The following is a 27,209-nucleotide window of genomic DNA, read 5'->3' as shown; positions in this document are numbered from 1 at the left end:
AGATACACTCTTTTTCTCATATTATCTTCAATCATGTTCTGTCACGATTGAATTATAGTTCCCCATGCTATACAGCAGGACCTCATTGCTTAGCCATTCTAAATGTTATAGTTTGCATCTATTAACCCCAAACTCCCAGTCCATCTCACCCCCGCCCCCGACCTTGGCAACCACAAGTCTGCTGTCCATGTCTCTGAGTCTGTTTCTGCTCTATTGATATGTTCATCCATTCCATAATTTAGATTCCACATGATACCTGTCTTTCTCTGACTTACTTCACTTAGTATGGGAATCTCTAGCTGCATCCATGTTGCTGGAAATAGCATTATTTTGTTCTTTTTGTGGATGAGTAGTATTCCATTGTGCATATGTACCACATCTTCTTAATCCATTCCTCTGCTGATGGACATTTAGGTTGTTTCCATGTCTTGGCTCTTGTGAATAGTGCTGCAATGAACATAGGGGTGCATGTACCTTTTTGAATGAAAGTTTTGTCTGGCTACATGCCAAGGAGTGGGATTTCTGGATCATATGATAGTTCTATATTTAGTTTTTCAAGGCACCTCTATACTGTATTCTATAGTGGTTGTACCAATTTACATTCCCACCAACAGTGGAAGAGGGTTCCCTCTTCTCCACACCCTCTCCAGCATTTGTTATTTGTAGTCTGATTGTTTTTTCGATTTTTATTTTTAGGGCTGCACTTTTAGCATATGAAAGTTTCTGGGCCAGGGGTCAAAGAGGAGCTGCAGCTGTTGACCCATACCACAGCATGGCAATGCAAGACCTGAGCCAAGTCTGCAACCTACACCACAGCTCATGGTAATGCCAGATCCTTAACCCTCTGAGTGAGGCCAGGGATTGAACTCACATCCTCATGGATACTAGTTAGGTTTGTTTCCACTGAGCCACAATGGGAATTCCTGTAATCTTATTAATGATGGCCATTCTGACTGGTATGTGGTGGTACCTCATTGTAGTTTTGATTTGCATTTCTCTAATAATTAGTGATGTTGAGCTTTTTCATGTGTTTACTGGCCATCTGTATGTCTTCTTTGGAGAAATGTCTGTTTAGGTCTTCTGCCCATTTTTCATTTGGATTGTTTGTTTTTTTGCTTTTGAGTTTTATGAGTTGTTTGTATATTTTGACGATTAAGCCCTTGTCGGTTGCATCCTTTGCAACTGTGTTCTATCCTTCTGTAGGTTGTCTTTTCATTTTTTTTTAAACAATGATTTCCTTTGCTGTGCAAAAGCTTGTCAGTTTAATTATGTCCCATTAGTTTATTTTTGTTTTATTTCAATTGCCTTGGGAGATTGACCTAAGAAAACATTTGTATGGTTAGGTCAGAGAATGTTTTGCCTATGTTCTTTATGAGTTTTATGGTGTCTTGTCTTATGTTTAAGTCTTTAGCCATTTTGAGTTTATTTTTGTGCATGGTGTGAGGATGTGTTCTAGTTTCATGATTTACGTGTGGCTGTCCAGTTTTCCCAGCACCACTTGCTGAAGAGACTGTCTTTCCCCATTTTGTATTCTTGCCTCCTTCATTGAAGATTAATTGACCATAGGTGTCTGGGCTTACTTCTGGGTTCTCTATTCTGCTCCATTGGTCCATATGTCTGTTTTTGTACCAGTACCACATTGTCTTGATTACTGTAGCTTTGTAATATTGCCTGAAGTCTGGGAGAGTTATGCCTCCTGCTTGCTTTTTGTTTCTCAGGGTTGCTTTGGCAATTCTGGGTCTTTTGTAATTCCATATAAATTTTTGGATTATTTATTCTAGTTCTGTGAAAAATGTCATGGGTAATTTGATAAGGATCACATTACATATATAGATTGGGGAGCATAATACATCTTTATAATTCAGTTTTAATTTACCTCTATCAAAGTAAAATGAAGTCATGAAGTTTGTGAATGCTTTACTTGTATACAGTTTGGAGTGGGTTAAAAATCAGCACTAAAAAACAAACTCATATTTACCAAAGGGGAAAGGTGGGAAGGGATAAATGAGATTAGGATTAAAACATACGACTACTATATATAAAGCCTATAACCAGTAAGGACCTACTCTATAGCACAGTATCTTTTAGTAACCTCTAACGGAAGAGAATGTAAGGACTACGTGGGCTAGGTAAGGCGTTCTCACTGGGGAAACTACTGGCATTTAGGGAGAACAGTCCTACATATCTAAAGCACAGAAAAGAGAAGAAGGCTTTGATAACAACAGAAACTGTGTTTCTGGCTCCCATCAACCCTCTGCATACACTGTGAAAGGAGAGCCTTACGCTCCCTTAGCAGATGGCTTGAATGATAGATTTTTTTCTTGCCCACTAAATCCATTTCTGTCCTTGGCTCTTTCTCCTGTATCCTCTGGGTCCTGAGACTGAGTACAAGACTCAACCAGAGGGAACTGTAGGGTAAAAATCTCTGCTCTCCCACTGCAATCTCTCTTGTCTAGGCCTTCTCTAAGAGAGGGACGTGGGAATTAAGTTCCATGTATTTCTTTCAAAAATATGGTAGGATAATTTGATCTTAATGTTTCATCCACTGCACAGAAGGCTGGGAGTGACTAATTTCAATGATCTTTTAAAAAATCTATTTATAGCAAGCCTTCTGGCTACAGATATCAATGTGGAAGGTGGCACATTGATTTAAATCCAGTTTTCTGTCACAAGGTGTCAGAAAAGCTAAATGGCTCTATCATGGTCTTTTAGGTCCTTTTCTCAGAAGGACATCTTTTGGTTCAGTGTGGACACTGACGTGGCTGTGGTACCCAGGATGTGGGAAGCATATGAGGAGAAAACTTGGGAACTTACTTCTTCAAACAGGATTCTTTGATTCTTTGCCTCAAAGACATTTTTTGAAGAAAAAAAAAAAAAAGGTCCCTGAAACACAAGCTCAGTAGTTCATGTGATTTACTGCCCCATGTCCGAGGTAGCAAAAAGTCTTCTTGAAATAATCTATCAGAAAAGTCTGGAATGGTATTTATCAGCAATTACTTGAAAATGTTTTCTTAAAGATGTTGCCTATCAAGGATGCTTTATAAAACCAAATTCTAGTCTATTTAATGTGTGTTTAATGTATGCTCCTGTTTTCTTTTTCTTTTTTTAAAGATACTCCCAGAAGTATAAAAGCATCCACTGCTACAGCTGAACAGTTTTTTCAGAAGCTGAGAAATAAACATGAATTTACTGTTTTGGTGACCCTGAAACAGACCCACTTAAATTCTGGTGTGATTCTCTCCATCCACCACTTGGATCACAGGTATGTGTGGCTGCTGGAGTTTCCTTTGCTTTTTTTCTATGTGGTGAAATTAACACATTAAAGTCAACAAAAGTAAGATATGCATGATTGGTTTAAAATAGCAAGAATAATTTTGCTACATTATGGAGAATCACCAACACAAGTAATTGAGATCAGCCTGAAAGCAGAAGGAGCTGCTGCTTTTGATGTTGCTAAGAGCGCACTGAAGTCACCATTTCTAAAACATATTTATTAATGACTGAGCTCCTCATGAGATATCTTCCTCAATGGGAAAGTCATGCATACTTCTAAACTGGTGAACAGTTAGCCACAAAAATACTGTATTCTGTTTCTTTAGAATATTAGAATGTCCTGGGTTTAGAGTTTAATAGTCTTATAATTTTAATCACAGATAAATTCTTTTTCCAACGTTCTTCTCAGACTGGGGCAGTTACAGCTGTATCCTTGGATGTGTGTTGAATCAAAATGCTGTCGAGTATTTCCTAGCCTCTTGCACTTGTAGAAGCATATTCAGGAGAGCTGGTGGGAGTAGTGAGGGGGAGGGGAGAGGGGAAAGAAGAAATTCATTCATGACACTGAGCATATACATAAATTGCTACAAAATAATATCAAACAGCTTAAAATGATTCCTTCCTGAAAATTCTTTAAGTTCTGACAATGGAATTTCCTTCCTGTTCGTATTTTGAATACCCAGTTCATGACTTTCTGCGGACCTTGGGCAAATCATGTAACCTACCTGTGCTTCAGTGTCCTCATCTGTCATATGGGGATAGTACCAGTACCTCCTTCTTAGGTTGCTGTGAAGACTAAAGCGCTTTACATATACCGGGTTTTAATGGTCCTGTTCAGATGTGGGCAGAAACATCTTGGCTTCTCTTATTAGAGATGGGACAGCCTGGGACTTTGTGAATCTTTACTAAACCCTAAAAGGCAAACAGAGCAAATACAGGTTGAGAACAGGGCTCCTGATACATTCTGCCTGGATTACTCTCAGGGATTTAAGACCCCATTTAATTCCATCTTTAACCCCAAAGGATGGGCATAACTTCCCAGCCATCCCGCCCCCCCCAGCCTTGGGTTTCTTTCCCGCCAGGTTTTGGCCTGTGTTTAAGAGGAGGGTGTCATCCGCACATTCACTGGGTAATTGGCTTAAAGGGAGAGGTTCACGTCCAAGGGTTCACTGGGGCTTTTCCCCTTGGTGTGTTTCTGGTCCTCATCTTCAGGTGATTGATATCAGGTGAGCTCCTTGCTTACAACACTGTGACCCTGCCCTCTGAAGTTGGGCTTTAGGCAGCCTGACTCACACACTGCAAAGGATATTGTTCCTTCCCAGAGCAGCCTGATATATTGCTGATTATTTCCCCTTGCTAAGAAAATTTCCCCAGTATTTTGGGCAGTAGATTTTTCTGCCCTGTGACTTTTTCCCATTTGTAGAGACATGGAACTCACCCAACCTTTTTTCAGATAGCATCTCTCATGACCATCCCATCCAGATGGCCTGTTTTTGTTGGTCCCTAGAGTTGAATATATTAACTACACAAATGTTTGACCAGTGTGGACGTCTTGTAATCTATGCATTTTCCATCTGATGCTTATTAAAATAGTTTGAGGTTTTTTTTTAGCGCCTTAGTCATGGTAAGGATATAGATATGAAATACCCAACCTTTATCAGGTAGATCCTTGAAGAAGATGTTCTGTCAGATAGATCCTTTCTTACTGTTCCTATAAAGTAGATTTGTTAACTGTAGAAAACTTGGAAAATTGACAAGTGTAATTAAGAAACAGGAAAATTCATGCAAATCGTATCACCCAAAGAAGACTGTTTTAATTTCTGTCATATTTTAATTCAATTTTTTTCCGTACATGTAGATATGCCATATTTTTTTTTGATCAACTCCTTACTTTTGGATATTTAACTCATTTCTGTTTTAAACTCTAATAAATAATGCCATGATAAGTATATTTATACATAAATCTTTGTGCTCAGCTCTCATGCTTTCTAGTTATACTTGTTAAATTTATTGTTAAATCTCTAGTTTCTTGTTTTACTTATTCATTTTTCCTTTGTATCATCTACAAATTTGATGACACTTACTTGAAAAAATACCATATTTGAGATACAGGATATTTTCATATGTTATTAAAAATCATTTATATTTGTAAGACACTTTTCCTTTGCTTAGTAAGCCATCAATTATTAAAGCCTTGCCATTTTCCAGGCTCGGTACTCTATGCCTTCCATGTGTTAGTTCATTTTATCATCAATATCCTAAAGTGGTTAAGAATGCAGATCTGGAGATGGACTGCATGCATTTCAGTCATAGCTCTAAGAATTATTGGCTTTGTGACCTCTTGCAAATTACTTACCTCTTCTGAACCTCAGAATCTCTGTTAATCTATATAAAATGCTTGATAATACTAGAGAAAAAAAGTCCACAATAGTCCCATCATATTGCAAGGTCATTATTATCGTTATCATTTTACAGATAAGAAAAACAAGCCTTAGAGAGGTTAAGTTGTTAAAGGTTCTCAAGGGTAAGGGCGGGGGTTTAAACAGGTAGTGTGATTGTAGAGCCGGTCTCCTGGACCTCTGTGCTCTGCCTTCTCTCAGTGTCTAGGAGAGATTGTCAGACTGGCTTCCCTTTTGCCTAGTGTGTGTGTGTTTACAGTATCACTTATCTAATTAGTGACAGAGTCAGGCTCTAAACCCTTTTCTTTTTCTTTTTTTTCTTCTAATTTTATTGAGATATAATTGACATACAGCATTGTATTAAGTCTAAGGTGTACAGCATAATGCTTTTTCTTAAATACATCGAGAAGCAATTATCACAATATTTTTAGTGAAGATTCATCATCTCATATAGATACAAAATCAAAGAAATAGAAAAAAAGTTTTCCTTGTGATAAAAACGCTTAGGATTTACTGTCTTAACTTTCATGTTTAACACATAGCAGAGTTAATTATATTTATAATAATATGTTCGTATTACTTTTTTATCTTATAACTAAAGTTTGTACTTTTTGACTGCCTTCATCCAATTCTCCCTGCCCCCCCGCCCCCAAATCCCTACCTCTGGGAACCAAAAATCTGATCCTTTTTCTATGAGTTTGTTTGTTTTTGAAGTATAACTGACCTACAATACTGTTAGTTCTTGTTATACTACATAGTGGTGCAATATTTGTATAGATTTCAAAATAATCACAATACATCTAGTTAAGATATCATCATACAAAGATATTATATAATTATTGACTATATTTCCACACTGTATGTTGCATACCTGAGACTCATTTATCTTGTAACTGGAAGTTTGCACCTCCAATTTGCACCTGAGTCTCCCTCACTTACTTCTCCCTGCCCCCCAAACCCTACCTGTTGGTTCTCTGTATCTGGAACTCTGTTTCTATTTTATGTTTGTTCATTTGTTTTGTTTTTTAAGCTCTGCACATAAGCGAAGCCGTATTCAGTATTTGTCTTTCTTTGTCTGACTTATTTCACTTAGCATAATTCAGATTCTTGAGTTTGGTATTTTTACCAGTCCACTGTGAAAGCTGCTAACCTCCCATCACCCTTACAGACCTTATGCTTTGCTTCGTGTTGTTTTTTTTCCTGTTATTGTTGCTGAAGTTATCTTTCTGTCCTTAGTCTTACTCTTATCCATTTCTTTAGTTTCATCATTTCCTGAACTCTTATTTATTCTCTGCTTTTGTTTTTTTAAAAAAAATTCAGGTGGCTTATAGAGATATCCTTAGGGCAATGAGATAAAAGTAAAGTGAAATATGCAGATCTGGGCAAAGAAAAAAAACTGTCACTGTGGTTAGATGATTAAGGGAATGCAGCTATTCTTGGTTCTGAGACCAGATGCATATTTCTTCTATGACCTTTTATGGCAAAATGTAGTGAGTGCCTTTAGAGGAACAAGTTCAGAGGACCTTGTGTCAGCTGGTGGCATCAGGCCACAGTGCACTTAGGAGAAAGCAAGTCTATAGTGATGCCAGTACCATGCATCTAAGTGTAAAGGTGTTTGAAGTTAAAAGCCTTTGAGGCTTTTGCTGGTGTGCACAAAAGTTCTGTGCAGCCAAGTTTTACTGCTCAAAATACCACTGGCACTTCTTATATGAAAGCCTGATAATATTCCATGTCCTGCTAGCAATATTCCACATAAATTGCTTTTCCCAGTGTAGCTCTTGAGTTACTGAATTCAAATTCAACTTTTCTGATAAACACCCGAATTGTAGCTATTCTTTGTTGATAGTTAAGTGAGAGTTAAGTGCTGAGATTCAACAGTAGTTGAATTGGAGGAAAAACTGATGTTTTATTATAAAAATTGAGGAGCCAAACAAAGACATGACTAAACAGAAGATGCCCACATCTGCCTGTGGTGGCTGAAATAGACAGTTCTCCAGGGCACATTCAAGATTTTCCTGGGGAAGTAGTGCGGGTTCTACTCTCATAGTCTGATAGATTAACCCTCTAGAATATGGAATTTTAAATTAAGCTACAAATTTTAAACAATGCATATAATATTTATAGTGAATTTTACAAATTTGGAAAGTCATAAAGAAGGAAGCAAAGATAATCTGTGTTTTTACCCCCCAGGGATAGTTTCTAGTGATATTTTCAGTTTTAAGTGTCTTCAAAATGTATAGATTGTTATTTAAAACATTGAATCGTATTCTTTAATATATCTTATAACTTTTTAAAATTTAGCAAAATGTTTTGAGGATTTTCCTATGCTAATAAATATTCATTTATAATCTGTTTGTTAATGACCAAAAAGTTTTCCATTACTGGATGCAAATTAAAACAGGGGAAATCTAATTCTCACATTCATCATTAAAAAAGTCAAACAAACAAAAAATGTCAAGTTTTGATTAATAGAATGATCTGAAGTACCTACTAAGTTGACCAATTTGCAAAATACGGTCCTGGATAAGTGAACACATTTATGTATTTCATAAGATGGTTAACTGTAAACCAGATACATGTTGAAAAATGCCTGTCAAACTGAACAGGTGATCTGTCATCCTTTATTGCAACTCCAGCTTTCTGTAAGGTCCATCTTGGGTCCATTTCCTTCCTTTTCAGGCAGAAGGAAACTCATTTCCTAGTTGCTTTTGGGTATGGGAGAAGTGAGGTCCTAGTGCTCCACTGACCACAGGTTCTTGCCTACTTCATAGGAAGCAAGAACTTGAGTTATTCCCCCATGAATTAGGCTCTATGAGTTTGATCACAGAGTGCCTGCCACAGAACAAACACTCAATAAATGTTAGTGCTATTACCAGAGATGCGTGAAAGGGCTTCCCTCTTCCTCGTGTCAGTCACTGACTTCAGTCTCATCTCCATGCGGGTTGATGGCAGTAAGCTATCTTGAGATACCTGGCTAAGATACAGCTTGCTCTCACACCAGTGAAGTAGGGGGAAGTCAGTGAGAAACAGAGGCAGTGGGGAAGGTCAGCTCTGGCACTGGCGGAGGTGGAGATAGGTGGTATCATTCAGTAGGGTATAAATGCCAGGTCCGGTGGCTGGTCTGCTCATCATCTGCGTGTCACTCCTTTCTCTCTGTTCATCCAAATCTTCTTCAGAGCTTCACTCACATCTCCATGAAGCTTTTACTGACCTTCCCAGTTTAGTTCATTTCTTTCTCCGTGCACTTTTTAAATTTGGGCCACCCCTCTTGGCTTGCTAACATGTAACATCTTACCTTGTTATTTTAATGTTCCACAGATATATGTCTGTATTAATTGCATATGACATTAAAAATATAATTTGCTGTAATCAATCACAATTATAACAATGGTGTATTGAAGGTTTAAAAATTTTAAATTGTAATTTAATAAATTTGGTAACATGTTCTGTGGTTCAGTTTTTAAAAAGCACAGCAGGGTATAAAGAAAAACGTCTCCACCCCTGTCCTTGGCCACCTAATTTCTATCCCTGGAGGCAACCACTTTTATCATTAAAGATATTTTGAAAATAAGAAAAATGTAAAGAGGAAACTGTCTTTCAGCCAATCAGTGGTGTTCTGGAGTGGGCTTATACGGGCTGATGAGTTGAAACCTGGTGTGCTGGCTGGCATCATTGTTGTAGCTTCAAGAAGGCTATGGAAATCAGCACATGCTACAGAGCAGAGCTTTTATAAAAATGTATTTTTATTCATAAATCTCTCTTTTTTTTTTTCTGGCTGTACCCATGACATATGGAAGTTCCTGAGGCAGGAGTCGAATCCAAGCCAAAGCTGCAACTTACACCACGTCTGTGGCAATGCTAGATCCTTAACCCACTGTACTGGACTGGGGATCGAATTTGTACCTCAGCAGCAACACAAGCTGCTGCAGAGACAATGCAGGATTCTTAACTCGCTGTAGCACAGCAGGAACGCCTCAATATTCTTCTTATTTTTTTTTTTAAGGAATCTTTACTTTTTTCCTAATTCTTTTCTTCTCTCCCCTAAACAGTCTTAGAATTATTTCTCTAGAGAACAAAGAGCCAGTTGTAAGCACTTACCAGCACCAGTGTCTATAGTTGTGGAATCTAGAGACAACCACAGTAACACTCTGGAATGTAGCTTTTGTGATCCTTTTCCCAGGTGAACCTGTGTATTTGTGTGAAATTTTATGTAGTTGACAACAATATTTTATTAAATTTTTTTTTGTTATAGAGGATTGTGCATTAAACTTGCACACTCCATTCACCTGTCATGCTGTCATACAAAGTGAGATGCTAAATAAATATTTGGTGGATGAAGAAGTGAGTGGAAGATCAAGGGAAAGATTATCTGAGTACATCCAGAATCATAACTGACATCAGAGAATTTTCACCAGGCTAGGGCAAAGAATCTGGAGAATGTTCAAATTGCTCTATTGATGCAGGGTGCCTCATCTATCTTGAAATGTCATTAGCTCTAGGCATGAGGATTTCACTAACTGGCAGCTGCTGCCTCTGAGTGACTGTAAGTCAAGTTCTTAGGGAATAACAACACCTGTAATGAGCTATCTTGCAACATCTAAGCCACTGTGTGAAAGCTGGAAACCTAATCACACAATCTTGTTGGTTTGGACATATGAGTCCAATGGACATGCTGTGGGTTCTTGGGTGTCCAAAGTGAACTAAAAACAACATGGGAGTGAGAAAGGCAGACATCAAAGAAGAGGGCTTAAGTCAAATCTTGGTACAGAAACACAGCTTCAAACAAAGCAACATCATCATGAAGCTCCTGGAACCTCATCAGCAGTGCCCTGGGCGGCTGTGAGCAAATTCTCCTTTGGCCTTCCAATCTGAGATGCTGGTTTCAAATGGTGTTTTCCAAACAGGGGATAGTATTAAAAATTGGACCACAAAACTTCACATGAGCACAGTATAAAAAAGTTTGTGGCTCTTCTGCCAATTCTGTATACGTGTAGCCCATATCATTATTATCTAAAACAATAATGTATGGTACTTTAGGTCTGCAAAAATTAAGACACTTAGATCAAAGGAGTTTTCTCATCATTACCATTGTCTGGCTATTGTGTTTTGAAGGGAAAAAAAGAATAGAGAAATAATTCTAAGATATTAATTCACTTATCTCTTTGGATAAGAATTATAGAGGAGAAATAAGAAAACAATAAAGGCTCACTGAAAAGTGAAACTGTATTTATAAGTAAAAACAAACAAGAGAATTTCCCCAAATTCCAAAAGGACTCTGTTCTCTTTTTTCATGTTTTATGAAACTGCAGTTTCCTTAGGATAAATAAAATCCATTTGTTGTCCCTTGATATAGATTTGGTGCAGTCCCCCATATTCTGCACCAAATCTGTGTAGTGTTATATTCTGTGGTTTATAATACTTCTCTTTATTTAAAATAGTTTGAGATTTAAATATATAAATTGGTTCTCATGAGATTATAATTAGGAGTTTTCCTGATGTTTATGCCTCTAACTTTGAATGTTTTGCAAATAGCATACATGGAAATAGTTTGTGGTAATAAGTTTGCAAATATATACACAACTGTCTTGTAGTTTGTCATCATCTTCTATATTAATGAACTTGAGGTGAAATAAATGTAATTTTTTTCCTACTCTCTTAGTATTAATTATTATACATTCTAGATGAGTAAGAATGTATTTATGTAGGAGGCTGATAAAATATATCTCCATATTGGTGAGTGCCTGTCATGTATTAAGCCATTTCTTTCTTGATATTACTAAGTAAAAATTAAACTTACTGGCATTATTTGCTTGGCTTAATGGTTCTGAACTAAAAATAACTCCATTATAAAATTAACAGACTAGCATAACAGCTACTACATTTTCACTTTTTATTTGCACTTAATAAATAACATTAAAAATAATGGAATTAAAAATTTGAAACCCAAATTCTACATAATTAAAAAAACTTTACTTATATTTTATTCTCTTCAAGTATGTTTCTATGTCATTATTTCTCTCTAACAAAATTGCATCTTTAATGTGTATTTTCATGCCTCCATTATTATTAGGAAAGTTGAAATGTGTATTTTAATGTGGTTAGGCCTACACATACCATTACAAGACAGGGTGGGTTGCTCATCAGAGAAACTCAACTGAAGACTCAGCAAGCAAATGAGATTTCTCATATCACTTATATATACCATGATTATATATAGGTGAAGTGATGGAAAGAGGTATACATGTGGATATAGAGAGGTTATTTCATGGAGCACAGGTCTGTTTCATGCGTAAGAAGCGAGGTTTTCTCTTTCTGGTCAGTGTTCCATTCTTTCTGCCGGGCCAATGAAGCAATCAGCTGCTGCAGCGGCAACCATGGACTGACCGGCCACATCCACTCCCTTCACACATGTCACCTCTCTAGATGGAGATATAGAGGACAGGGGTATTTGTAGGCTCCTTCTTGTTTTGATCACGTCCGCTTATCAGACCTAACTATCTTAAGTCATTACAAGACCCTTCTGCCACATCCATCTCACGCTTCCTTATCTACTCTTTATAGCGGATAACAGGAGATGAGTGTCTTGGCTGAATTGGCCCATGTAGCTACTAAAAATCAGCTTGCTACTCATTTTTTAAGTTTTTTTTTTTCTGGCATTCAAATTATTTCTAATGATTAAATTATTTTTCTAAATATTGTTTCTTGGGAATAAAAAGTTTCAGAATGTTATTTTAATTCTTTCTTTTCTTCAATAAGCCCTTGTGACTTATTATTTCCCCTTTCACCATTTTGATGAGGTTGACATGTTTAAATTTCAGGGAACAGCAAGCTCTCCTTGATTGCCTTCAAGGTATCAGCTTATGACTAAACGATTTACTTACTATCTAATCACATGTTTCACAAAGAATTTTCATGAAAAGATCCTGAAATGACTGACGATTTTCTTCAGTCATTAGCCCAGAATCTGTCTAGGATTAATTCCAAGAAATGTAATTTGTTGTGTGGTTGGATACAGTAGTATTTTCCCGTATTTTAGAAAAAAAGATTAAAAGAATACACAATGCCCAATTACCCTCAGAAAAGCTTATTCCAGTGTAAAGTGCAACAACCAAGATTGAGAATGGGAGTTTCACTGTATTCTGACTAAAATGGAGCATTATCACATTAAATAAATCTTTGCCGTGTTGAGTTAGGAAATAGTATTTTGCATTTCTTTGATTACTAGTGAGATTGAACTTTTAAAAAGTGATTTTACTGTCCCTATACATTCTTTTTATAGATATCATTTTCTGTTGTTCTTTTCTTAATGGTTTATATAATCTTGACTAATGACTACCTATGTGTCATAATTTTTTAACTTTTCATAATTTTTTTTGTTTTGCTAGCTGCCCATTAACTTTATCTGTTGTATTTTTATATTCATGAACTAAAATTATTTCATTTACTCTCATTTAATGCATTATTCCCTTCAGTCCTCACGATAATTCTGTGACATAGCAACTACTATTCCCATTTCATGGATAACTTAGACACTGAGGTTAAATTTTTTGACTAAATTCTCATACTTAATAAGTGGTAGAGCCAGGCTTTTCACCCAAAACATTGACTCTAGAGTTCTGTTCTTATTCATGTGTGTTTTTATTATTTAATTGTTATTTTGATTAATTTATTCCTTGTAGATCATTTATTTGAAGATGGCTTTTCTTACCCTGAAATTAGGTAGTCTTCCTTTTTTAAAATATATTTTTATGGTTTCCTTTTCATCTAATGCTTGAATTTCTCTAAATTTTTTTATCAAATAGGTAAGAAATGAGCTTTAAACATTTTTTTCCAAACAGATAACTGTTTTTTCAACATCATTTATTTAGCTCTTCATTCTCCCCTCATTTGGAACTTCTCCCTTTATCATAAGTTGGAATCCTATATTTATACAAAAAATTGTTCTGGCCTCTCTCTTCTGTTTCATCAGTCTGTTTATTTTTGTGCCAGTGATACACTTGCATAAACTCTGTTTTATATTATAAATGTAGCTTTTCAATGTACACATTTTAGAAGTGCATATGCAAAAAAAAGTCACTGCCCAATTGTAATATTTTAATATATTGGTATATTCATAGGTGATATTCAGAATGTAGTGGGTGAATGTATAAATATAGATATGCCTATCCAACTTGGTGTGTGTATAATTTTCTACATGCCATGAATATATGAATACATATATGTACATAAAATATATATTTCAGGAAAGGTCTTAATACATGGTAATCTTAGCAGTTTAAAGTACCTATGTACTACTTTCTTCAGGGATTTTAAAAATTTACTAATAGGTGAAAAATAACACTTTTTTGGTGAGTTTGACTATTTTCTCAATACTTTATTGGCCATTTTTGTCTTCTTTTGTAAATATCCTATTTAGCTACATTGTTTATTTTTCTACATTCATTGATTTTAGCGAAGTCCATTTAATAAGAATATGAATTCCATATCATCTCTATTTTTCAGTTGCCTTAAAATCTTTATGGTGATTTTTGATGTGCTATATTTTCTTAATTGATATGCAGTCAAATCAATAATTTATATCTCTAAAGGGTGGGATTATGTTAACGAGATAGGGAAGAAAGAATATGCTGTTTTCTCCTCCACCAAAGAAAAGAGAAAGCCAATTAGAAAATCACTGGAAAAGAAGAAAGTTTAAAACTTCCTTTATTAAAATTCATGGTCTATTATATAAAATTGAAACCAAGTTGGCATGATTTGGGGCAATTTGTGGAAAGGAAGAAAAAACTCCATCTGTCCTTGATGTTAGTGAACGTTCTTCTTTGGATGTTGATGACTTCATGCCAATGGGAAAAATTTTCTCCATAATATTTGACTCTGCAGTGAATACTAATATGTAGGCATTAATGTAAATACTGTTGATTAGTTTACAATTGATGTTTTAATTGATGATCTGGAAAGGGGACAATACCACATCTATATTTAACTTTGCATCTTCATCTGCCACGCTCTATTTAACAAATGATCTTTGTCCAGCCTAATAAGAGCAAAGAATGGATGTCTTAAACCTAAATGTAGGTATACTTATCTAGTGTAATATCAAAAAGGTGAAGCTGGGCGGTACCAATGCCCGATACCCAGTAGCCCATTTTTTTCTCAAGTATTTGTCATGTCAAACGAAGAATCAGATCCTTATCAATTCCTAGCCTTTTATTCTGATGTGCTTATGACTGACTCCTGCAGCAAGACCACACTACTCTGATTGCTGTAGTTTTATGAGATTTTCTATCTCATAGTTCACATCTCTGTTCTTGTTCAGAATTTTTTGCTGTGTTTAAGACTTCTTTCTTTAGCGTAAACTCTAGAATCAGTTTGATAAGTAAGTTTTATGAAAAAAAATTCCATTGGGATTTGTATTGGAATTATATCACATTTATAGATTAATGTGTTAGCATTTTTCTGATATTTATTTTTTTAATTCTAGTGGGGTGACTTAGCTCTTCGTTTTCTTTCATGTCTTCTTTTGTGTTCTTTATAATTGTCACCATAAATGGCATACACATATTTTGTTAGACTTATTCCTGGGAACCTTCTAGGCTGTGCTGTTACTCAGGTGGGATCTTTATTTTTTCCATTATATTTTCTAATTTGTAAAAAAAACAAAGATAACTATATTTCCAGAAAAATGGAATCTGCTTTGTATTAAAACTCACACCTTCCATGGTGTTTAATGGCTTTCTCTTTTGTCTCTGGAGGAAAGTTGGGTTCTTTGGTTACAACTCATGTTATAGTGAGATTTTCAAGGTGCTGTCAAAGTTCATTTAATTATCTTTTCTTAATCTGACATACATTGATACGCACTAACATTTCAATGATCTTTTCCAAGATGAATGTTGAGGGATTGGTGTAATATATTTCAATTTTTCTCATTAAAACTTTTCCTTGTCATTATGAAACTTCCCAAAATGCTCTTTAGGCCTTTGATCAATCCTTTATCATTTTTCAAAGATTCATTTAAAAGTTATAATATCTTTCTGCAGTTTATTGTCAAGTGACAGGAAATAGGATTCAGCTTATTTGTAACTCACTTTGTTATTTCTGTAGCTGTGGTGAAGCTTGTACCTTAAAAAAAAAAAAGACCTGTTCAAAATATTATTTTGTTGTCCTTTTTTGACATGGAGTTTTTTATCTCCATTACTTAAGAAACCTTATTTCCCTCGCTGTTGTACACACTTGAATTCTATTGATCTTGGCAAAGAATCATATTTTTTTGTGGTTGAAACCATGTATTGATGTATTTCATAACAGTTGAATACAAGTCATTCATAATTTTCCCCTTCTTTTTAGTGATTTGATCCATTGAGCATTTTGAAAGAAGGAGATAATTGACATGCTATCGCCTTTCCTTTGTACTTTAACCTTTGGTTATTTACAACACTAGGTGGTGTAAAAATTATGATTGATTATTATTGAGGATGTTGAGTGTACCACAGAATACATGAATCACTGAACATTTTAGCTTAAATCCATTTAATTCATCTAGTAAAAGTACCCTAAACAGCACTAAAAGCGAAGTAAGATACATGTTTTGAGGAAAAAAATTGCTTTGCAAATGACTTAAGCTACACGCTTTGAAGCACTGAGCATTATATTTAAAATACTTTTTGCTAATATGGCATCTGAAAAATGGTTATCATTTCTAAAATTTACTGTTCTTTGGATATTAGTGAATTTTATGTTTTTAATATAATTATTAATAATTTGTTGGTATGTCTGATTTAATGAATAGTTTCTAAATACCATTTGCCATTTTTACATGCGAATCTTGTTATTTTTCTTGTTTATTTCTAAGAACTTTTTTGTATGCTAAGAATGTCAACTCATTGTCAGTAATTTCTGCAGGAGAGTTCTCAGGTTAATAATTTATTTTAACTACAACATTTTTTTGGAAATAATTTCAAGCTTACAGAAAAGTTACAAAGACAGTTTGAAGAACTCCCATGTCTTCTCTTACCAGATTCCTAATTAGTAATATTTTTAGCTCATCTGCTCCCACCTTATCTCATTCCAGTGTGTCTTTTACTGACAGTATATACTCCATCACCTTTAAATACTCTACTGTTTATTTTCTTAAAATGACACTCTCCCTGTGTAACCAACACACACATTCCAATCAAGAAATCATTGTCGACACCACAATACCATCCAATCTCACACCCCACTCAAATTGCACAAGCTATCACAACAGTGCCTTTTTTTTTATCTTGATCCATGATTCCATTCTAGAACACATGTTGCATTTGGTTGTCACATTTTGTTATTTCCTTCAGTCGGGAGTAGTTCCAGTCTTGACCTGTTTTTGCTGTCCTTTATGGTCTAAGAAGTATAAGCATTTCATCCCTCAACCTGAGTCCATCTGATGTTTCCTCATCACTTAGCCTGTGTATTCTTACCACTCAGGCTATGTGTCTCATTAGGAACACCAAAAAATCATGCTGACCACATCTGGGGCTATACTAAGTCAATCTGTTTTACCATTGATGAGATTAACTTTGATCACCTGCTCAAATTAGTGATCTGCCAGATTCTACACTATTTTTTCCCTTTGAGTTTGATTAGTACTTTATGGAAAGATAATTCAATTTGATTCCAATATTTTGTTTTTCATCAGACCTTCACCCACCTGCCTTAACATCCATTGATCAGTTCCCATCAATATCAGGTAGGATTGCTTCTTAGTGACATGAATAAAATGATAAAATCGAAAACTGAACTCATTCTAACTCAGACGCATTTTTTATATTGTCAAAAAACTTAAGGAATATGTGCCATGTAAAGATATATTCATAAAAAGTAATAATTCAGACTTTTTTATATCTCCTTTTAAGTGCGCATCAGCACTCACTATGTAAGTTATCTTTAACTGCTGTATTTTTCTGAGGAACTTTTACAGCATAGATGTCTTCTATGACATCTAGTTATTGGATTTTTATTTTCTGACATTTCTAATAGGTTAAAATGTTTTTTTTTTCATTTAAAAATAAATCTGATTGTTTTCCATCAGTCAGTAACTGAAATAAATATATGACAACATCTTTCTATCCTCCAGTTTGTCAGTATGGCAGGAATTTTGTTCAATCACATTAAAAAAAGTTGTGCTTATTTTTTTTAAGCTCTCCATTTCTAACTAGCTTCGATAACAGAGTAATAGGAACTAATAAATGCAAAAACAGTGTAAAAATGTCTGGTGATGTAAAATAAAGATTTGACAGAAAACAGACATTTTAGACATGAAAAGGGAAGGCCTGCATATACGGCAAATCATCATCCGGAGGAGTATCGATTCAGGAAAATGATGAAATGGGAAGCTCCTGGAGGGCTTGGGTTTTTCTCTTCTCCCCACTCTTCTCTGTGCCTGGTACAGTGCTTGCTGTAAAGAAGCCTAGTAGATATTTGAGGAATGACTATAGGAGGAGTGCAGAGCAGTTGCTGATATCTGGTCCTAGAGCAGTTTGCTGATGTTTTAGCTTCATTGAAGTGCTTTCTCTGCCTTATAAGGATTAACACTTTATTAGGTTCCTGTCCTGTGGCATGTAATCCCCTAAATACCTTACATGGATTAATCTCATTAAATGTGTATCACAATCTTAGAGGTAGATGCTATTATTATCCTTATTTTCCAGATAAGGAAATGGGGCCTTGAGAGGTTAAGTCTCATGTCCAAGATTACAGTTAGTGGCAGAATCAACATTTGAACCAAGCTGCCCGGCACCAGAGCCATTCTCCTAACCACTGTCTTGAGAGCTTTTCCATCTGCCTGTTTTAGAGCAGCACCATGGCCCTTCTACTTCCCTCCAAACCCAAGAATTCTATTGACAGGGTTAATACTCTTGCTTTCTATTGCCTTTGAAGACAACAGCCATATATTTTTCCTCTATTGAGCTTTTTCGTTATACTAAAAATTTTATCCGTAAGTTTTCTTCCTTACAATTTATATCTTTATTTCAACAGCATCATCATGGCCTGTTGAAGTTGATACAGTATAAATAAAGCCATTGTGGTCTGCATGGCTGGGAAAATATTTTGTCTTTTCATTTTTTAAACTGCCTCTCCATTGAAAAAAGTTTGTGCTAGAAGTTAAAAATAAGATTCCTACCTTTTTGGCATATCCATCACAGTTATAATTTGGGACTGGGTTGCATCTGTTTTCTTTAGTTATGGGTGTACCCATTTTGATCAGTAACACTTGAAGTAATAGGCTCACTAAGAGCACAGTGTCATCTCAGTGGGTGACCTATGAATCCTGTTGCCTTCTTCCTTGGCTCTTATTTATTCTGAGCAATAGAGGAGACATGATGACCCATGAAGCATGTCAGAAAACAGATGCTACAGTGTTGACAGCTTCCTCTCCCCTGTGACTAATTCCTTTCTTTCAAATACAGCCTTCCTAGAACTTCTAGCTGTCTTACATGCATCAGTGCTTTTCCTTTATTGTCTGCCCGTAGTTTCAGAATGTTGTTACATAGAAAACTGCTGGAAATTCCTGCATGGGCCAACCTCTGTTGGCCTAAAGAAGTCTTATCGATTTTTCAGGACCTTAGGAAAGCAAAATGTTAACTTAAGAGGAAGATTTGAAACCAGATAAAATACTGCATGGAATCAAAGGGCATCAGGGGTCTTTGGGAGTCACTTAGTCACCCCAGATGGATGTTTTCCTAAAAGCATCATGAATCATTTTTAGGTGAAGGTGAAGATGAAAACTTACCATCTTGGGAATATAATTTGCTTCTGAAAATATTGTTTGTTGTTTATTCTTTGAAACAGTGCAATTACATGCACACCTTAACACACTTGTAAAAGCATGGAAATTGAAAAGAATGTTGCTATATCCTCTTGGGAACACACACACACACACACACACACACACACACGAACACACACACACAAATCCCAGTTCATCCAAAACTGTAATAGTATTTAATTTACGTATATAAATGTATATGGTTTTTAAGAGATCACTAAATTCTTTCTTTTGAGTCAAACTGACTTAAATCATTCTAACAGATAAAACTACATCCAGGAGAGATTTATTTATTTATTTATTTATTTATTTATTTATTTATTTATTTTCACAAAAAAGCTTGACTAAAACATCCAAATTCAGAAACTATAAAATGACATATTATCATTTTTTAAAAGTAAAATTAAGTACATAGTGTCATATATTCTAAATGATCTGTTAACTAATTTAATGATTTCTCAATAAGCACATTTTTCCCTTTCAGACCATGCTCTACTTTTTTATGTGTATATATTTTTAGAGCTTTTCATATCAAAATGGATGTGTTCTGAAAATTTGATATATAAAATATAATTTTTTTTGTCTTTTGTTGTTGTTGTTGTTGTTGCTATTTCTTGGGCCGCTCCCGTGGCATATGGAGGTTCCCAGGCTAGGGGTTGAATCGGAGCTGTAGCCACCGGCCTACGCCAGAGCCACGTCTCCAACCTACACCACAGCTCACGGCAACGCCAGATCGTTAACCCACTGAGCAAGGGCAGGGACTGAACCCGCAACCTCATGGTTCCTAGTCGGATTCGTTAACCACTGAGCCACGACGGGAACTCCAAAATATAATTTTTATATTTTTGAATTCTGTTTGACCATAAACACCTATCACAGATGGTTTCACAGATCCAAGGATAATTTATTCCACATCCTTTCTACAGAAGTAGAATTGTACATACTCAGTTGAAAAGGAAATTCATGTTTTAGGTAGATCTTTTAAAATAACTTACATCTTTAAATTCAAATGAAGTGATACCTCAGTTAATAAATCCCTTGGGATCAAATCTATTTCATTACTTAACTGTATCAAACACACACAAGCACATACACATACAAACATACCTCCTTAAAGTCTTTCAAAACAGAACTGGTAGTGCTTTATTCAAATGACCAAATCTTTAAAATTTCTCCTCTAACGTATTAATCAGAGTTGTGTAGAAAAAGTAGAACCATTTCTGTAATTAGAGCAATATTACATATTTTAAAGGGATAGTAATTTAGAAAAGCTTTAGAAAGAAGAAAAGAGTGCAGTGCCCCATTCTCAACCTACTACACTTCAATGTAAACCTCTTGGAGAGTTAGTTACTTTTCACTTCCTTTCAGATATCATTAATTAAACTCTCTACATTAGAATAAGGTCTTGAGGCAGAATAGCTTTGGAGATGCCCTCAGGAGTGGTATGGAAGTAATGCAGTCTCCAAATAGATGCCTTGAGTTTTCAGCAGTGGGGATTGTATTATATATAGCTTGGGAATTATTGCAAAGATCTTTTTTCTCCATGGATGTCAAACTGATGCTCCCCAATTTTTGCAAGAACCATTGTTTTTCTCTTAGAATTGCAGTCACCTTGCTGTAATGAACTGAACCCAGATGTATGGGTCTGTTTTTAAACTATCCGTATGGTTCTTTTAGTCCATATTTCCATTCACGTACCCAACATTGCACAGTTTTAACTACTGTGGTTTTATAATAATTTTAGATATGGTAGTGTAAACTCTCCAAATTTTGTTTTACTTCAAGTTTATCTTGGATATACTTGCATTTTTTACATTTCCTTGTAATTTTAGAAACAGCTTGATTTTTGGCTGGGATTTCATTAAATCTATACAAAAATTTGAGGAATGATTTACTTATTTCCATTAGAGACTTTAAGATTTCTCTCAGTAATATTTCATATACCATTTTATTTCACTTATTTTATAGAGTTACTGCACATTTTCTGTTAAATTTATTCTGAGGTGATGTTTTGATGTTAAATTTTATTTTCTACTTGTTAGCAATACAAGTGAATTTTGAATGACCTTCCAGTGACCTTTATTAATTTGCATTCTTTATTACTCATTTATTCATTATCCATTTACTGTTCATTATAATATTGACTGCCAATAATAGTGATAGTTCTTTTTTTTCAGTGCTTGTACCTTAATATTTTTTTCCTATCTTATTGCACTGGCTATTCAATTCAATATGGAATAAATATGGAATAAAATTATGTTAACTGACATCTTCATTGTCCCAATCTCATGGGGAAAACTTTTGCTATTCCATCATTACGTATGATGCTTGTCATAGTTATTTTTATTGGTAGATTCCTCATCTCCTATAATGCAACTTCAGTTTTTATTCCTCAGAATTTAAAAAAGAATAAATGTTAAATTTTGTCACATTATTTTGCAACTGCTAAATGTTTAATTTTTCTCCTTTATTTGTTAATTTATATTGAATTATACTGACTGATTTTCAAACTGTTAAATCAACCTTAAACTTCTGATATAAATCTCAGTTAGTTATGATCTATTATTCTTTTTAGATTATATCTGTTAATATTTGTTTAGGCCTTTTACATCTATTTTTATGAAATAAATTGGTTTGTAGTTTTCCTTTCTTGCAATGTCTTTAAAAGCTTTTTGCTTCATAAAATGTGTTAGGATATGCCCTCTTTTTGCTAATCTCTGGAAGAATTTATAAAATATTGCTGTTAGTTTCTCCTTAAACTATTCAAAATAATTCACTTATCTAGCCATCTGAGATTGGAGTAAAGTTTGTGGGATGATTTTAATTACACTTTACTTCTTTTTAGATTTAGTGTCCATATCCCTAACAAAGACCCACACTCCAACTGTGTATTAAATTGCATTCCTTCTTAGGGCACTTCTTTGGGATTCACTCATTCTTTTGCACTATTACTTTGTGCCCTCTCTATTGGATATTACATAAGCACATAAATATGCTATAATATTTATATATATTTATATAATATTATATATTGATACAATATTTCATTTATTTAATATAATACAATTATAAGATAATTATACTAAAATTGTACATACAATCATATAATACATCAATTATATAATATAATATAGTCTCAAAAATTCTCTATTGACCACACTATTCAACTACTGCTCCTTGGTTTCCCTTTAGTTGTCTCCAGATCCCCTCCTCTCACTCTTTATTGAGCCTTCTCCAGTGAGGCTCCAGCTCTCTCTGCCTCACTAAAAATGTACTTGTCAAGGTCAGCACAGATGTCTGCATTGCAAAGTCCATTCTTCAACTCTGAGTCCTCATTCTTTTGGACTTTGATTATTCCCTCCTTCCTGAGCTTGAGGAGGCTCCCACTTTTCTGGTTTTATTTCTCAGTCTCCTAGCCCCTTCCTCCTCACACCCAGACATCTGGATTTAAGACTCTTCCAGACTTCTTCCCTATATTAACTTAGTTCCTAAGTGATCTCATCTTGTCTAAGGGCTTTAAATCCCATCTCTATGAAACAGTTGTTTCCTAATTTTTTCTCTTATCTTGATCTTTGCCCTTGGACTCCAGAATTGAATATTTGACAGTCCATCTCATCTTTACTTGGATATTAAGTTGAAATAACGAACTATCCATGTCAGAGATCAAACTCACCATCCTCTTCCTCAAACTTGCTTTTCATTCAGTCCCCACCTCAGTAACTGCTTTCTTCTAGTTGTTCAGGCTGAAAACCTTGAAGTTTTTCTTGATTTCTCTCCCACTTCACATTTAATCCTAAGAAAATCTTTTCACCCTTTTCATCACCTTCCCTGGTCCAAGCCACCTCTGGCAATAAGGTTCAAACTCATCTCTTTGATGCTGCTGCAACCTCCTATCCTCCATACAGTTTGTTCCTGGCACTGTAGCCAAATTGATTATATTAAAACAGTTCAAAAAACCCTCTCATGACTTTCTACTTACAGCAGCCCAAGTCATTTTATTAGACTCTGAGGCCCTAAATGGTCAGCCTCTCTCTTTCTGAGGTCTTTTTAACCTAACTTCCTACTATTCTGATCTTTCTTCATTTTACTCTAGCCACATGGGCTTCAGTGATATTCCTTGAATTTGCCAGGCAGGTTCCTGCCTCAGGGTTATTGAGCATCTTCAGGGATTCACTAGATGTCACTTTTTCAGTGAGGCTTTTGCTGAACATCTTATTTTAAATATCCCCTAGGGATATTTAATAAGGGTACCATACTCCTTATCCTCCTTCCCTACTTTAATTTTCTTCATAGATTTTTTTTTTTTTACCGTGTGACCTATTTGTTTGATATGTTTTTTCATTTACCTATTTCAATACACATTTTTTTTTTTTGGCCACACCTGTGGCATGTGGAAGTTCTTGAATCTGGGATTGAACCCTCACCACAGCAGTGACAACACCAGATTCTTAACCCACTGAGCCACCAGAGAACTCCCTAGGACTGGTGTTTTTATCTCCTTGGTTCACATCCCTTGGAAACGTGTATGCCATTTGAATCAGCAATTTCATTTGTAATAATTTATTCCAAGAAGGTAATTGTGCAGGAGCACAAAGAAACATATGTTAAAATATTTTTTAAGTATAAAAACCTGGAAAAAGTAATAGGAACTTGGATATTAAATAAATAATGGCACAGCTATACTGTAAAATACCATACTTCTGTTAAAAAGGATATGGCTTTATTTTTATTGATTTGGAAAGATGATTATAGTGTATGATTAAATGAAAAGGACTGCAGAGGATACATGCAGAAATATTCATGTTGATCATCTCTTGCCAACAGTACCATTGGTAATCTGAATTTTCATCTTCATGTTTTGTGTATTTTCTTAAATTTTGTGTAATTATAACCAATTACTTTATGTCAAAAAATTGTATGCATATAAAACAAGTTGTCACATTCTTCACAAGTAGCGACATTCTCCTTGGTCTTCCCATAAGGCAGGAATGCTTAGCTTGGAGTCCATGAATCAATCTCATGGATCTGTGAACCCCCTATAAAATCTGTAAGCCATATTTTCTACATGCTTTCTACACACTTGCACACATTCATTTTCAGATCATCGAAGCAGTCCATATTCCCCAGCTGGCCTTCCTCAACCTTCTGTTTTCGTGTTCATTCCTGATAAAGTAGGGAAGACACATCTTCTTTGAGTCGGCCTCTCCTTTGAGCCTTTTGCTCCAATCTTTCACAAATTTCCATCTGCTTGGTCTTAGTCACAACTAAGTAGATCAAGGTGATGAGAGGGCCTAGCATTCAGTAGTTACCACCCTTTATCCAACAACTCGTTTCAACTTTAGACTTCCATGGTTACTCTGTGCTATGGAGTGAGTAGCTACTTATTATCAGTGCTTTATCATCTCTTTTCTTTCTCCATCTTTGTGTAAGACCTTTCTCAAAGTGATATTTCACAAATATACAGATACCACTAAATTCTGCTGCCCTCCAGGATCATACATAGCTCAAAGTGTCATTTCTTAGAATCTGTGTGTGTGTGTGTGTGTGTGTGTGTGTGTGTGTGTGTGTGTGATGCTGGCCTTATCATTAGTAGTAATAAATTACCTCCATTTCATGAATGGCCATTTTTCCTTTTATTTTATTTACGTGGGGTAATAAGATGGACAGGTTTTCATTCAAGCATCATCTTTGATGCCAGAGCTTCAATCATGAATCATTTCCATTTGCTACTGATCTTTCCCCTTGGTGATATAATTTTGGCTCCTAGCTACATTATTCATGAAGAAGTTTTGTTACCCTCACTGACCTAGCTACATTCCTCTTCTTGCAGCAAGACTTTTATAGTATTATTATTATTAGTTTTGAAATGTCCAGACTTAATTTCAGATAATGATGTGCTTATTATTGAGGATCTTCAGTGTTATTTGGCCTTATTCATTGCCATATTCTCAGCACCCATAATAAACATTTGGGGGAATAAGTGAATGAATAAATCCTAGTTTAAAAAACTGTCTTCCTTTTATGCTTTAATATAAGGAAGGTCTTTGTTTTGTAAAAACGAAATAATTGGCCTTAGGGAGTCATGAATTATTGGTCACCAGATGAATTCAAACATATCGGATGACCATTTGATGGGAACATCATAGATGATATTCAAGCATGGCTATTTGGGGGGTAGATTCTCATTAAATTACTTTCAGTCTGATGTTCATGTTTACACAAAAATAAACTCTGAAAATTTGCTGATGTTTAAATAACATGCATAAATATTCATTGGAAATACAAATCATCATTGTAATGTCTATGGAGTGCTTACTCTTTATCGGGAACTGTGCAAAAAGTACTTCAGACTTATTTACAAAACAGCAATAGAAGGTCACAAATCTTACTACCTCTCTTTGATAGGGAAGGAAACTGAGGCTTGGAGATGATTTTTGACTTGTCCCATTATGAACTCTGGAGACAGAGTTAAGATTCTGAGATTTTTTAAATTGCTTCCTTATACTGTCTTGCTGATGACCAAATACCATTAAAAACTAACAAAAATGGAATCATTTGATTCTAATGAAGAATGCCAGAAAATACACCTTTTACTCCCTACTCTCCCATCACCCTAAGTGTTTGAGGGAATCACTGGAAAAGGTGAGGTGAAATAGACAATTTTTTTTCTAATAAATGAACATAGCTGCCTAACACACAATAATTTTGGCCCTACCACTGGACTTCACATTTCATATTTTATTGGTTATAGCAGTAGAGCGTCCATAATACCAATGCCGTCAGCTTAGTTTCTATGAGATGGATTAATCTTCTGTTTTTATCTGTAACTTATGCCTCCTGATTTCTGCATTTTTTTTTCAGTTAAAATTCAAATTGCTTGTTATTCGCAGAATTGGCTATAAGGAGCTGGGTTTATCAATGATACCTAACTGGGACTCTGGCAATAATAAAAATAGCTACCATTTATTGAATGTTTACTTTGTTTCAGACACCATGCTTTATATGGCTCATTGTATTGAATCCTTATTTTACAGATGAGGAAACTGAGGTGGTGAGAGGTCAGATCATAGGTAGTGGTAAGAGGTGGAGCTGGGTTTTCATTTTCAAAGCTTGTGCATGTTAATGTCTTTGCAGTTGTACCATCCATGAACCACATTAATGATATATACAGAACTAGAAATGCAACGGCTTTTCTTTAGGTGACTGGTTTACAACTGGGTTGTAGCTTAATGTACTGAGATGATCCGATCATCTTTCTATTTATGTTTAATTTAAGGCAGCAGAAAAATTCTCATTTCATGTTGTGTGCAACCTTTTTGTCAGATGAGACATGACCTTGTTTTTATTCTTTGATCTTGAGTTATGAAGGAGGCTGTTAAGGTGAATGATGTCCTGCCACTGTTGCCTATTTCTCCCAAGCCTAATCTTAGTTTAATATTTCTGCCATTGCAAAGACTATTTGATTAGCAGAGGCATAAATTATTATAAATGGTGAACTTTATTTCTGATTTTAGTTACCTCTCAAAATTATGGATGACAAATCAAAGAGACATTATACATTGAAGTGTGACAAATTATCTTCTTGGGATTTACAATGTGATTTTAATTTAAGGTAGTAAATGCTCATTAAACATAAAAGGGAAAATAAAGGACAATACACAAAGAAGGTTAAAAATCACACATAGTTCTATCACTCAGTTGCTTTTAAAAACCTTGATACATTTCATTCCAATACATAT

At 35.1% G+C, this 27,209-nt stretch overlaps 1 protein-coding gene across 4 annotated transcripts in view; it reads left to right on the top strand.

Annotated features, from left to right (window-relative positions):
• NELL2 (neural EGFL like 2) overlaps nt 1–27,209 on the top strand; it is a 388,134-nt gene that overhangs the window by 105,100 nt on the left and 255,825 nt on the right. For all 4 annotated transcript variants that reach the window (XM_047788021.1, XM_047788020.1, XM_047788022.1 and 1 more), the window contains one exon: nt 3,112–3,262. In XM_047788021.1, coding sequence (XP_047643977.1) covers nt 3,112–3,262 — 151 coding nt within the window. The remainder of the gene's footprint in view (nt 1–3,111; nt 3,263–27,209) is intronic.

The sequence above is a fragment of the Phacochoerus africanus genome, chromosome 7, assembly GCF_016906955.1.
Source record: "Phacochoerus africanus isolate WHEZ1 chromosome 7, ROS_Pafr_v1, whole genome shotgun sequence".
NCBI classification, from domain to species: domain Eukaryota; kingdom Metazoa; phylum Chordata; class Mammalia; order Artiodactyla; family Suidae; genus Phacochoerus; species Phacochoerus africanus.
This window is presented reverse-complemented; position numbering and strand designations above follow the sequence as displayed.